We start from the raw sequence: 14552 nt of genomic DNA on the forward strand, positions 1-14552 counted from the left end.
GGATGTATCTAAGACATCTCTGGGAAGGAATGCCTTATTGGAGACCTCTCCCTACATACCAACCACAGCAGGAAGGAAAGCAAAGCTGCAGCAGGGTTCGTGCAATGAAAATGGCTGGGCTCACAACCACAGGGAGGGTGAGTGAGAAACCTAAGCAAACCAGCACTGCGGCAGCCCACCCATCAGTCTGCACATGAAGGGGTATGCAAGGGTCTTGCGCTTTCTGGGGTCCTAGGCCTGTCCTGAAACACTGGCATCACACCATGGTCATGACCTTCAGGGCTGCTGGCTGGAACCTGCGGATCTTCTTCTTCAGGGCCTTGGAGGCCTTGATGCGGCACAGTTTGGGTACAGGGGGCAAGGATGGTCTGGTGCCTCCTGGGGCCCGTGGAGACTGCTGGAGGGGCACCCAAGGCCAAGCCTGCTCCCCCTGCCCAGCCTCTGCACCTCTTATTCCCAGGCCACCGCGGATGTTCTGGACACAGCCTTCTGAATCGTTGCTACTGGATTCGTCCCCAAAGCGGTTGGCAGTGTGGTCACTGGCCTCCTCGTCCTCGCTGGTTTCGGCAATGGTAGAGTGGAATAGCGAGGAACACTCAGCCGAGTGCTCTGAGGGCTCTGACTCACTCTTTGCACAGGCATCCTGGCGGGCAAGCATGGGCCTGCTCTGGGCTGGGGGACCACCGGCTCTCCTGGCTGGGGACCTAGGGGGCCCTAGGCTGGGCCCAGGACGGCTGGCCAAGCGGGCTTTGGCTGAGATCTCCATAGTAGACTGCCACCTGCGCTGCTTTCTCCTGGCTGCTGAGCCGAGGGGGGATGCCTCCATTGGGAACAGAGACTGGGATGCTGGGTAACCTTCCTGCTGGGCCACCACTAGCGGGACAAAGAAGGGCACAGGGTAGAGGGTAGACTCAGAGCAAGAGCGTCCAGAAGGCTCTCTGGCCAGTGTGGGCCCCCTGCTGAGCCCTCCCCTCTGGGGCCTGGATGAGGGGTCCCACTCTGGAGGCACCACAGCATGGATGCCCCGCTGTCTCTCAGCCTGTGGTGGAAGCTGCTTCCCCAGCCTTGGCACTTTGTCACTTACTCTTCCTCTGACCTTCATGGCTTTGCTTTGGGGAGAGCCCATCGACAGCTTCATTGGGGAGTTCTCACCAGTGGTGCAGGACGGGTAGGCAAAGGGCCCTGGGGCCAGAGTGGGGCTCTCAGGGCCCAGCACCCTGGTTGGTGACAGGACTTGTCCTTGGCCATAGTCATTGTAGGGCCTCTGGGCCTGGGAGCAGAGAGAGGAACCTACAGTACTGTCTCCACGGACACAAGGATTCCAAGGTGTGGTTTCCTCCTTTAGGGGGCTGCTGAGGGGCTCAGTATCCACAAGGGACACAGGCCGCTGTTGCTTGAGGCTGTCCTTGGCAGCATCTCTACTTGGTTTCATTTTTCCCCTGTCCATTCCAAAGTTCAGCTTCTCGAGCTGGCCTCCACTGTCTGACCCCTGGCCACAGGGCTTCCGTGGGAAAGGAGGCGTGTCACTCCCCTGCTCCTGCAACACATCTCTCAGAGGGAGCTCTTGGCCCCGCAGACGCAATAGCCGGTGGATGTAGGCTTCGGCTGAGCCCAGCTCATGGATCGGCCCAGTTTGAGTCTTGTTCTGATCCACAGGGACCAAAGTAGTCTCCTGGGGAGGCGAGTAGATGTCAAGACTTGGCGCCTCTTTAGGCAGAGCAAAGAGGGGGCTCTGCAGAGCCACTGCATGTAGGGGGCTGGGATATGGGTACACCTCCTGGCCACCCCGGGCCACGAGATCACGCTGGTACTTAGGGTCCAGTGCGTGGGCTGGGACTTCTATTCCCTGGCAGAGGAGGGATGAGGATGCAGCATCAGAAACAGCTCTCTGAAGCCCCAGGTCATCTGGGAGGACTCTCTCAAGATCACCTGGGAATGAGACCACGAAAAGCACATCAACACAGATGTCAAGTCCCTGGTCCCCACAGACGCACATGGAGGCACTACTCCTGTGGGTACTGGTACCTGCTCTTCAGTGAGAGTGAGCAGGAGGTGTCATCTTGGAGCCTCCAGTTAACCACGGCTTGGAGGCTCCCTGGGGAAAAATGTCTACAGCCATTTATGGGACAGTCATACTAGGTACTGCTGCAGCTTTCACAGCTGGGGACCCTCACCACAGAGAGACCAAGGCTGCACAGAGCCTAGGTGTGGGGGTATCCAAGTGACATTTTTTTCTCTCAGGAAAACATGAAGGGTGTTTGTGCCTTGATTCTCACTTTAAATGTGGCATATCGAATGATTGGAATGCTTTTCTGAGCTTCTGGGTGTTTATTTAAAACAAGAAAACCACACACACACACACACACACACACACACACACACACACACACACACACTCACAAGCACTCCATGTGGGATCAGCCTCTTCCCCACTGGGCCCAGGCACCATCATCTGCTGTTCCTGTCACCCAAATGACACTGGTCTTGCCCTCCCCTGCCTCTCTCTCTCACCTGTAGACACTGGTCTGGGCCGGAACATGCCCCTTGGCCGGCCTGTGTCTTCTGCACCATACAGGAGCCTGCTGTCTTCTCTACTGAGCTGTGAGTTCCATGCAGGGACAGTGGTCTCATCGGCAGAGCGGGGTCGCCAGTCCCCTATGCCAGACCTCGATTTAGAGGGCTGAAACACAGGCAGCCAGCTGCCCAGTGATGGGGAGAGGCGGTCACTGCAAACAGATGCACATGAGGTGGACAAGGAGCAGGAACCAGCATCACTCAGCTCGTAGAAGCCTGGACAGAACACACACAGCAGTCAGGGCACTCCTGGTCAGTGGGTGCTACCCCAAAGATCCCTTTTCCATGCTTTCACTGGCACAGGAAGGGGTGAGGGGCTGATAAGAATGCCTGTGGGGACAGGCCCACAACAAGAATGTTCCAGAGTGGCTACAGGAACAACCGACTCTACCTCACCTGAACCCCATAGCTATACTCAGGAGACCTTCCTTTGCTTCAGGCACCTCCTTTCTTTAACATTAAACTGCATAGGGCATTTCCTTCTTGGGAGTCCTCAGCCCCAGGGACTGCTGGGTGCCTAGCATATCCAGGGCTAGACTGCCAAACCCAAGTACCAAGAGTGCCAAGGGGACTCCAAACACTCCAGGTTTGCTGTCAGAGATACCTTGTGACCACTGTGACCCAGACACAGGAGATCCTGTTTCTAAGTTTCACCTGGAGAATACTGAGGAAACAAAAGTGACCATAGCCACACAAGCCAGCAGACTGCCAACAATGACCTTCTGTGAACTCTGGGATGAAGCATGGGAAGAGAGGGGCATCCTTGTGTGATTGGCTGGCAAGTTTTACTGATGTAAATGGTCTGTAAAATAGTCATTCGCATGGTCCATGAACCTCCAGTAAAATCAGCAGCTCCTGGGGGGTGTCTAATTTAATACATAAACTGGTAGTCTACATGAGTGCAAACTGTATAAAGTTTATTGCATGTAAACTCTTTAGCTTATGCATATTTATATTTAAGCTTCATATATATATATATATATATATATATATATTATATATAATTATATTTATATTTTTCTCTCTCAGAATGTTTAGCTAAAGCTTTTTCATGTCTTTAGTTACATGCACTTCCCAGGCTGCTCAAGGGACCTCCCAAGTGTCAGATCAGCTGAGGACACAGGCTGAAGCTGTCACTCTTCGCAATGTTAAGTCAGATAGGGTCTGTGAAGGGTGACAATGAATGCTGTATTGTCTTCCTGGAGGGCGGGGTCCAGGCAGCCTGGCTCCCCAATGTCTGGTCACTATCAGCCATACCTGAGCTGGGCCTGCTGTCACTATCCAGTGCCTCACAGGATGACCTGCTTACATCCAGCTGCAGTTCGCTTATCTGTTGGTCCAGCTGGTCCAAGTGAGTCTTCAAGCCAGCATCTTGTCGCCTTAACCGTGACTGGGAGGCAAGAAAGGAGAAAGCAAAGAATCTTATGTAAATACAGAGATCTAAACCAAGGTCCAAGGTTGAAACAGGGCCATGTGGACACCAGGAATTCCCCAAACTTCCAACTCATATTAACTCATGGGAAGCAACTCCCTGGGTCTGCTGGAATGGACAGAAAGGATTTGTCATCCCTTGGCATGCACACACACACACACACACACACACACACACACACACACACACACACACACACAGAGTCAAGCAGATAGTCCTTCACACAGCATCTCCATGGTCTATGGTATCTGGAAGTGGGCAGTTTGACAGGAAACCCCAGCTTCACTTGGAAAGCCTGCCCTGAGGAGCCTTATATAGCAAGCTTTGTCCCCAGAGGTTGGGTCTTTTTTTATGCCTTAGTCCCCAGGTACGTAGCCAGAAACACACACACACACACACACACACACACACACACACACACACACACACAGTTCACATGAAGTGGAGGCAGTTGTGTATATACACATAACTAATCAGTACTGAGTGTTTGGTAAAAACTTATTTCTTTCAACTGTGCAGTCTCCCTGATTTCCAGGTCGGCTGCATACATATTTTTTTTCTTTAATTAACAAGTAAAACCCAGGAACATGTCTCAACTGTGGAAGAACATGACCATTACTTTTCTAGCAGGGAGCTAACTCAGAAATCACCAGCAGAGCAAGGACTTTCCGCAAAGGGCCAGGGTGAACTGAGTGGGATGCTGGCCTGGGTTGGCGCAGTTGCCAATCTCAGCCGGCTCGGCTTTTCCCCCAGGAGCTGACTTGGGGTGGGATCCACCTCCGGGTGTACTTGCCCTCACAGTAAAGAGATATTCTGAAGAGACAATGGGCACCAAGAAACTGGAATTTCCCCAGAATCTCATCCAGGGAGAAAGACAACGCTGGAGTCAGGGCCCAGCTGGAGCCAAAGCTTGTCTCTGTTCTGACAAGTCACCTACCCCTTCCAGGCACCTGAGATAATGACAGGCAGAATCACACCCTGACCAGGATTGCCTGCCTCTTGCTTCTTTCAAATCTAAAAGGGCACTCAGGTCAGTACCCTAAAGATGGACGTGGTGGGGAGTCACCAAACCTTTTTATTTGCTCCTCTTCCCAACATGGACACAGAGAATACATGCCCCTTTTCAGCTTTTCATTAGGACTCACCTGTTTGAGGATGGGTGGCTCAGCTGGTATTTTAGGGCTGCTAGGTCCCAGACTCTGACCCTAATTCTACTAACACAGGGTCTGAAGGGTGAAGGGTATCTGAGAGCAAAAGTATCTCCTATCACCACCCATGTCACAGCTGAGCACAATTTCCCAGAACCTGCTTCCACCACAAACTCTTTCCCAGAGACAACCGGGGCAGAGACCACAGTCAGGCCCTTTCCACCCACTCAGAAACTGGCCCTAGACCCATCAAAGGGCTGACATGCATTTTCCCTGTAAAAGATTTTTCTCTGCCCCACCTGAAAGTCATGGGGCCCACAGACGCCATGCACCTTTGCCAGCACTAGTCTAATGAGTGACAGCATCTATATCTAGCCCACTTCCCTTCTTCAGAGACCTAGCTGGTTGTCCTCTTCTAAAGGTTGGCCCCTATGTGCTCATTGGGACCAGCTGCTCTGCAGATAACATCTGCCCAGCCAGCCTCAGCAGCTAGTCTCTAGTTAATGGTTGAGGTCTTAAGACCTCAGGGTCCTCAGGGCTCTGCTGTAAGCTCACCACTGGGATTGATGCCACTCTAATTAACACTCCCTCTACCCTTAGTCAGGTTTCCATCACTGTTCCTTAGGTTGAACTTCAGGGTCAAAGCCTCTGTGACCAGGACAGAGCACAGCTGGCTACAAAGCCAGACTAAGGCACTCTTCCTAGAACCAAGCCCGTCTATGGTCTGCAAGCCTCATGCTGACTTCAAGATTTCCCAGGGCACTTGGGTCAGAACCCCCACCTCCAAGCGGGCTCTTGCTATGTAATGCTCTGAGATAGGTATGTATAGGACCTTGTACCTTCATCAGCTAAGTCTGGTGACCCACCACCAAATGTCTGAGACCTGCCATTCCATGGTGCCACTAAAAAGGTAGCTGGGTGACTCCTTTAAAGCTCATACCATTGCATAGAACTTGATCTGAATTCTTTGTACCTTCCCCCACAGACACTTCCACTCTGAAACCCCAGCATTTAAAAAAAAAAAAAATCTTGATGGTGTATTTGAGGGACAAAAAGTTCAGGATGTAGAGATGGTATCTAAGACACTTCCTTCCTCTCCTTGAATGCTAATTGTGAACAAAGGAAATGTTTTATGCATGAATTACCCCCTTGATGGCCTCCTGCAAACTTCACACAGCAAGGGCTCACTGGCTCATGCATGAGATTGACAGTGACCCTGGAGAAGTCTGTCAGGTTCAGGCCCTTGCTCCTGACCTCATCTGTTTCTCATCTGACCTCCATCTGCCCCCTATGTGCTCATAAAGCAAGCTGGTTGGGCCAAAGAAAACACCATTGACGGTTACGGAATCAGTGTGGCTTGCTCTGGTGGCATCACTGCCTGAGCCTGCCAGGGAAAGGGATGGCTGCATGTTGTCACTTTTAGAACAAGTCATGACCAGTCAATCCCTGCAGGATGATCCTCATATTGGTCTGTGTCAGTCTCCTGTCCCAGGACACCTCTTCTGGATGTGGCTGAAGCAAGATAGACTGTTACAGCTTCTTGGCATGGTGCCAGCCCCTGGGTGCTATCCTACTTAAGCTCACTTATGGGAGTGAAAATGCTCACCAGTTCCTGAGATTAGTTCCCTTGAAAACACTCATGGGGGCAGCCTAAAGGGCCACCTGCAGCAGACTGTGGGGTTAAGGGTAAGAGGGCTTGTGATTTCATCAGCAAAGAAGTCTGGAATAAGGTGCTGAAACCACCTTTTTTTTTTTTTGTCTCAGCCATTAAGAGTCCCTGATTTATCTCACCAACAAAATTCCCCTAAGCAGCTACTGCTGAGTTCCCTTTGTGAGTTTTGACACAGCAATTAGCAGGGTGTGTAGCCCATCTGATGATCACTAAATCCCTAGAAATGCTAAACCCATCCTCCCTGGAGAATCCCCGCAGGATAACTGAGGACTCCAGCTTCACACCTGAATGGTGACCCAGGGCCAGGTGAGCCAGCAGGAGGGCTGAGTTCTATCTAGTTCCTGAAGGGTTTAGCTGGACTGCACTGCAGCCCTTTCATTATTTTCTTTATCTAACACGTACCATTGCTCCTAACCCCTCCCCCAGCCCGTAAGAAAAAAAATGTTGAAGTGCTAAGTGCTGCCTAAAGAAAGCCACATAAATTAAACTATTTTTCTCTTTTCCCGTGAACCAAGTTTCATGACAAAGCCCTAGTGTTCCTTCTAGTCTTGGGGTGGAGTGGGGTCAACAAACAGGTCGTTTGAAGCCTCCAAAGACTGCTGGTGATTGCAGTGTGAGGGCTCACAGATTGGGTCTGTGTATTGCTGAAATGGAGTTAATCATCAACCTCAAGGGAACGGGTCATGCGTGTAAACCGTCAGTGAGCCTGCCTGGTTGAGGTCACGTTAAGTGGAGTGCGTAGCCTCTTCAGACGACAAGCACCTGTTGTAATACCTTGGTCCTCGAGTGGGTGCAACAGTTTGCAGGGTCCAGCCCACACCAGCCATGTCTCTCTCTGGGCAGCTGAGAGTCTCACAGACTGCAGGAGGCTGCCAGCTGGGTTCCACCCTCAGCCAGCTCTCTACCTCTTTCTGACACCCAAGGACGTTTCCAGGTGTCCTGGGGAGTGACTCAGAGGCTGGACTTCCTGATTTTTGAATCACAAGCCCAACAAACACACTTCTGAGCTAAAGCTGATTGGAGCACAACAGTTTCATCTTGGACTTTTAAGGAGAGGCAACTCTCAAAAGGAAAAAAAAAAAATAAAGAGGCAACTCTCAACAGGGCAGACCCAAATTTCACCATGAAAAAAAAAAAAATCCCACAAAGAGCTATGGATGCGACTCCATCACACCCGAGAGCATTATTTTGTTCTTTTCAAAATACTGCAGCGTTGGGCGGTGGTGATGAAAGCTTTTAATTCCAGCACTTGGTAGGCAGAGGCAGGAGGTTCTCGAGTTCGAGGCCAGCCTGGTCTACAAAGAGAGTTCCAGGACAGCCAAGGCTAAACAGAGGAACCCTGTCTCGACAAACAACAACAACAACGACAAAACCCAACAACAAAAATACAACACTGCAGTACTGCAAAACATCTTGAGCTGTTTCTAGAAGCTCATTGTAATTCTACTCCTGGAAGGCCCCCAGTGGTCTAAAGAGAACTCAATGGGCGAGGGTGGCTGAGAAAGCACCACGGATCATCTCTCCACGTTCCTCAGACTGGAGGACACTCGTTTTGTTTTTGTTTTTGTTTTTGTTTTTAAACGGATGAGGTGTTACGCAATCTTGAAGACGGTCCTCAGCCTGCAAGACTACCCAGTGACGCAAGCGAACCTAGCAGTGCCCTGCTGTACACGCCACGCTGCGCTCCCGGGATGAGGCCAGAGTCCACGCATCCCCACCACAACAACACTGCGCCTAGCCCGACTTGCGCACCTCCGCACCATGGCTGTGCCAGCCGCAGAGGCGATGCGCATTCAACACCAGGTTCCGCGCGCGGACCCCCAGCACGCACCCCGCAGCGCGCTCCCCACGCAGCCGCGCATCGGGCCTCTCCACTCGCTCGCTCCACGGGTCGCGACCCAGCTGTGCCCGGGTCGTGCCCCAGAACGTCCCCTCGGCCACTCGTGCCCCTCTCGCTCCTTACCAGTTGCTCCCGCAGCGCAGCAAGCGCCGCCTCCAGCCTCAGCTCCTGGCCGCGGGGCCCGGGCTCAGGGTGCAGGCCCAGGGCGCCCCGCACGCGCGCCTGCTGCGTGGCGCGCAGCCCCTGAAGCTCCTGCAGCCCAGCCAGTGCCGCCCGCAGCCGCGCACCCACCCTGCGGCGGTCCCAGCCCGAGGGCCCCAGGCCGCTTGGTGCCCACATCTCTCGGCCGCTCAACCACCGCGCTGCGCGTCCCCGCCGCGTCTCCCCGCCCCCGGCCGCAGGTCGCCTAGGTGGGGTGGGACCTATCGCTGGCCGCCGAGGGCGGCGTTTGCGACGCCCGAGGTCACAGCGGCCGCCCCCTGCCCGCCCCGTCGGCCCGCCGCGCCCTAGCCCAGCCCAGCCCCTGCACCCCTGGGACCTGTGTGCTTTCTCCTCAGGGAAAGTCAGAGCCCTCCGCAAAGGGACAGAGGAGAGCTTGGGCATGGCTGGAGAAAGGTTTTGTTAGGGCTTTTAAATTAAACAACAACAGCAATAACAAATCACACTGCAGAAACCACATCTCTGTTTGTAAGCTCATTAGTATGGAAAACCCACTACCAGGTTTCCCAGCGTACACCCCCTACCAGGAAACCCCTGTTTGCCTACTTCACACATGCCACGCACCTTCACGGAAGCTTCTAGTAAGTTTCTGAGTTGTGCAGCTCTCACCATGGTGGTCACGTCAGGAACACTATGGATTCCAGAAGGAAGCGGCTGACACACAGGATCAGTTGCCCTCACCTCCTTCTCACACATGCTCAGAACCCCCCTATCGGCACCTCCCCCGGGCCTTCAGTGGACACTGTTTTCAGTGGAATCTTGCTATCCGGGTCTTTTCCTGTTCTTAGATTTCCAGATGCACCCATTTCGCACCACCAGAGCCTCCTTTTTTTCCTGTCCAAATCATACTCTATTGTGTGGCTGTAGCATCTGTGTTTCTCCAGTGATGGTTAGGAATAAATCACACCTCATTTCTCCACACAAGCCGGGTGGGAACACTTTCCTCTCACTTGAGTGTCCACCGAAGGCAGGAATCGGTGAATCACGCACAGGTGGCTACTGTGCTTAAGGTTTTGAAGACATGCCAGACTGCTTTCCTCAGCGTTCACCTTTGCCTCTTAGAAGTAGGGGTGGGAAGGTGCCAGCCTCACCCGCTGCCTGAAGGTGTACCATCTAGAGCGCCCAGGGCTGTGGAGTGCAGCTGGCAGCCAGCAGTTTCTGAGGCAGGAGGAGGCTAGGCATCTTTTTCCTGCAGAAATGGTCACCCAGGCACTCTGCCTCTCTGAATTAGTGACCTCATTAGTAACTAAGACCAGAGACTTCCTTACACACTATTCTTACCAGACACCATCTGTTAAATCCTTAGATATGGGATTCCCAGATTTTATTCCCCCTCCAGTCTGTAGGTTTCTGTTTTACTTAACTGTTTTTGTTTGTTTTGTTCAGTTCTGAGACAGGGTCTCCCTACACAGACCTTTCTAGCTTACTATGTAGACCAGGCTAGCTTTCTGTGTGACTTGGATCATAGGCCTGTAGCACTATGCTCTGTTAAATTTTTACTCTTTATTTTTATTTTGCTGCATCTATTTTTCTCTTGTCACTGTGCTTTTTTGTGTGTTATGACTGAGAAATCGATACCTGATTCTACCACAGACTTCTAATGAGCATTTGCAGTTTTAACTCAGACCCTGGAGTTCTACAGTCACTGGGCTGAGCTCTGACCTTGATCTGCCTGGGTCCCTTTTATTCTTCTGCAGATGTGTATCCCACTGTCCCACAATCACATGCTTGGAGCAGTTCCTTCCCCCATTGAGCTGTGTGGGACCCTGGGGAGAATCAGCTGACGCAGAGATTGGCTTTCTGCTTTCTGTAGTATGAGTCCTTGTTCCAGGCCATGGCTGCATCAGTGACTGCTTTTCGGTGTGTTCCGAAGTCTGGACCCATGATCTCATTCTCATCACTGTCCCCTGCTCTGTGCCTTTCACATTTCTACAGGGTTTTATGGATCACTTTGCCAATTTCTACAAAGAAGACTGCATAGGTTTTGTTGAAGGGAATGGCCAGAATTTGTCAACCAATGGGAAACACAACCTAAGGTTGAGTGTCCCTAGTGCACAAATATGGGCCCCTTTCCATACAATCAGATCTACTTTCATTTTATTTAGCCATGCCTCACAGTTACCAGTGCATATTGTGCCTGTGTTAAATTTGTTTTTGAGTGTTTTCTTCATTCTTATAACATTGTCAGTTGTTTTCCCAATTTCACTTTTAGGTGTTCACTGCTGGTGCATGGAGTTAAGCAGTTTATTCTTGTGTGCTAATTAATGCCTGTCACTATGCTCCACCTCCAAAGCATACCCTTTATAAAACAAGGAAATCTTTTCCTTCCAACCAGATGGGCAGGCATAGGAAGGAATAATGATGCCCACGGTCAGTGAGTATGAAGAAACCGTGTTCTCATACATTACTGGTGGGTTTAGTGGAGGCTGGAAGTCAGTTTGACAGTGTAGCTAAAACGGCTTGAAATGAGCCTGTCCAGAGATTTGACCTGAAGAAGGTGGCTGGGGATACCCACAGAAGAACCTGGTGATTGGACACATTGCACTCAACTTGGCTGAATACGTGTGTGCGCAAAGCACAGTGAACAGGATCCTTAAGCTGACACTGCTCTGCAGGGTGTCTTCTCACCGCTAACCTCTGTTTATAGGATGAGGCTTAAATAAATGTTACTAAATATTAACTACAGTACTTGAATAGGCCTACCATGAACTGAGCTGTGTCTCTACCTATGTGGTCCCCAAGATCCATTTTAGACCTACTCTGCAGGCCTCCGTGCTGCCAGCTGCCCCCTTGTGGTCTGCTTCTAACACTGCAGGCAGTAGTCCTTAAACATCCTAAGGTTGACCTTGTTGGTCTCTGGATTCTCAAAACCCTGTGTGGTTTCCAGCTTCCCTAGGAGGGAGGAATTGCCCTATGTGACCCATCCTCCAGGACCTTGCCTTTCTTATCTATCTCTGGATCCCTCCATTGGGCTCTACACCTTGCCGTCTGCCTGCTTTGCCTCTGCTTTGCTCTCTTCCTAAAGGAAAGTTTGGGCACTGGGTCTCACCTCCCCCGACTCTGCTTCTTGCAGCACCTTCCAGAACGTGGTGTAGCTTGCTTTTTAGTTCTATTATAGCTCACTGCTTGTCCCACACACTGGGCTGAAGGATTGGAGAAGCTGTGTTTCCTTTGAGGAGATATTTTAGACTCTTAGACTCCGTGCCTGGCTCTCGGTAATGTTTACTAAATAAACACATGGTGACTGTTATTTTTTTTATTGGCCTGAACAGATTTTAAAAAACTGCATCTTGGCCTTCTTAAATAACTTCTTGCATTGCATAACGTGTTGTATAAGTGTTTTTATTACCAAAATAATACAGAAGATGTATAAAGATGTCTGACGTCCTCTTTCTAGCTCCCACAAGCTGCGGCTTTCTTCCCGAAGTATCTAGCTATATCTACTACCCACCCGTCAGTCTCTCCTCTGTCTGTCTTTTCTGTATTCCTAATATATGTTTGTACTGCTCTATGCTCATAGTGTTTGTGCCATGCAGTTTCAGTGCTATCTAACTTTCCCTTTAAGTAAGCATTCCAGAGTAAGGACGAGCTTCCATCATTCAACTGACAGATGGTCGGCTGTTTCCTTTCTTCTTCCCACAGAAATGCTGTAAAGATCACCCTTTGTACACATGGTGTAACTCAACCATATTAAATCAGTAATTGTGGTATTGCTGAAGGCAAGCGGAGTTACGAAAGGAGAGTCAGTTGAGATGCCGCATCAATCAGCACAGCTCTCTTTATCTGGTGAAACGATCTCGTGAAAAATCACCTCTGAGAAGATCCACTACCCACCCTACCTGAAGCCCAGGGAGTTGCACCTCCTTTCCTTCCTGGGTAGTTCTAGTGTACGTGGTTCCACTGCTCACAGCAGTTAGGGGGCGCCCCCTGTGGGATAAAGACATGACTTCACTAGAGGTAGCTCACACCTCAGCCACCTGGTTCAAAAGGCAACAAACACTGCATCTTCAAGGTGCTCCGTGGGAGAGATTCGAACTGGACTCTTGTCCGAGGTGGAGGAAAACTGCAGCTATGCTGAAGACGAGGTCAGCACTCATGCCCATCTGAAGGCCTGGAGCCCACATCACCATCTGCCCATAAAAACCCATGGATGTGAAGGAGAGGCCAGGTGGATACAATAATTGGTTACCAGGCTCTCAGCCTTGAGTACACCATACCCTGTTACTTGTGATCAGGCTTTGCAATGGTTCTTCATGGCTCCTAGAGGCTGCAAGAAGTTAAGCATCTTGGTTTTCTAGTACAAACTGCAACTGAATGACATGCTATTAGCTGCCACTCTCCTGTTTTCAGAGGGCAGTGTCAGGCCCAGTGAGAGTGAACCACAGAGAAGCTGTGACCCCATGTAAGGGGTCACTGAGGTATGCATACTGTTTCCACCTGAGGTTCCTGGGAACAAGTAAGAAAGTTGACAACCATGGCTAAGATTTCCAGTGTGCTGTGCCCGAAGCTGCTTGACCCCCATAAATGCGCCACGCCTCACACTCTAGTATTTCGACTTGATTTACAAAGACACATTGTGCTTCTACAATGTTAAGGAGTCATGGAAGAGCCAGATCAGTGTCAGCTTCTAATTTATTATAGGCATGAAGCCTTATCGTACGCTTCTGCCACATCCAAGTCCTGTCAAAGAGCCAGATCATTTATTGCAAACATCAAGACCTAACTGGATTGCCTTTCTCTCTATGTGTTCAGCATCCAATAGTACCATCCAGTGGTATTTCAATCCTGACTCCTTTCTTGGAGACAATGCTGAGGGGAGAGACTCGATTATCAAGACCTTGGGAAGGGCTGGGATTATCCTTCCCTGGGATCCACCAACAGTGGGAAAATGCACCATGTAAGCACGGGAATGATGTGTGTCTAGTGTATAGGTACATGTATGTATACACGTGTCAGTGTACATGTGGTATGTAAAGGGGACTAGTGTATGTGTGCCAGTACATGCATGGCTGTGCATATGTGTACAAGGTGTGTATGCGTGTCATACTAATCTATGGTCATTGGTGACTATATTCATGTGATGTTATGTGTGTATTCATGTGATATGTGTATGTGTATGTGCACACATGCCTGTGAAAGCATGTATAATATGTATGTGTGCTTGTGAATGTGGGTCCTGTGCATATAGTGTGTGTGCGCATGCATGTGTTGTGATTGCATGTATATACACATGCATGTATTTTCCTGTATTGGAAGCAGAATATGGTTTACTACAGCTAAGTAATACTTAGCTACTTTTTTATACCTTAACGTTTCAGGATATCATTATAAATATGTGGCTTTATATAGGAAAATAATTGAATTAAAGATAAAGAACTGCCTTTCACTGTGTGTGTGTGTGTGTGTGTGTGTGTGTGTGTGTGTGGTTACTATCTCTAAACATAATTCTTCATGAAAAGTCACCTCTACTGTTGTGGTCGTCAGTATGGTGTGGTCAGCACTAGGCCTAATGCATGTCACAGGGTCATAGGCTGTAAGGGACTCACTGTGAGGAGCAGATGGCTTGTGGAACTGCAGTCGAAGTGGCTGTGTGCTGTTTTTCACCCCTGTTGTAGTTCTTGTGAGGTGGGCATTCGTTCTTGTTCTCCCTTCAGTTTGAGTAGCCCT

The 14552-nt window shown here is 50.4% G+C and overlaps 1 protein-coding gene across 1 annotated transcript; it reads right to left on the reverse strand.

Annotated features, from left to right (window-relative positions):
* Positions 1 to 256: 256 nt before the first annotated feature.
* Dact2 (dishevelled binding antagonist of beta catenin 2) lies at positions 257 to 9005 on the reverse strand. The gene is made up of 4 exons (XM_027401159.2): positions 8790 to 9005; positions 3832 to 3964; positions 2512 to 2790; positions 257 to 1929 (listed from the first exon to the last, which is right to left on the reverse strand). Exons 1-4 carry the CDS (start codon positions 9003 to 9005, stop codon positions 257 to 259), a joined length of 2301 nt encoding a protein of 766 aa, XP_027256960.1.
* Positions 9006 to 14552: the final 5547 nt, after the last annotated feature.

This window comes from Cricetulus griseus, chromosome 2, assembly GCF_003668045.3.
Source record: "Cricetulus griseus strain 17A/GY chromosome 2, alternate assembly CriGri-PICRH-1.0, whole genome shotgun sequence".
In the NCBI taxonomy this organism is placed as follows: Eukaryota; Metazoa; Chordata; class Mammalia; order Rodentia; family Cricetidae; genus Cricetulus; species Cricetulus griseus.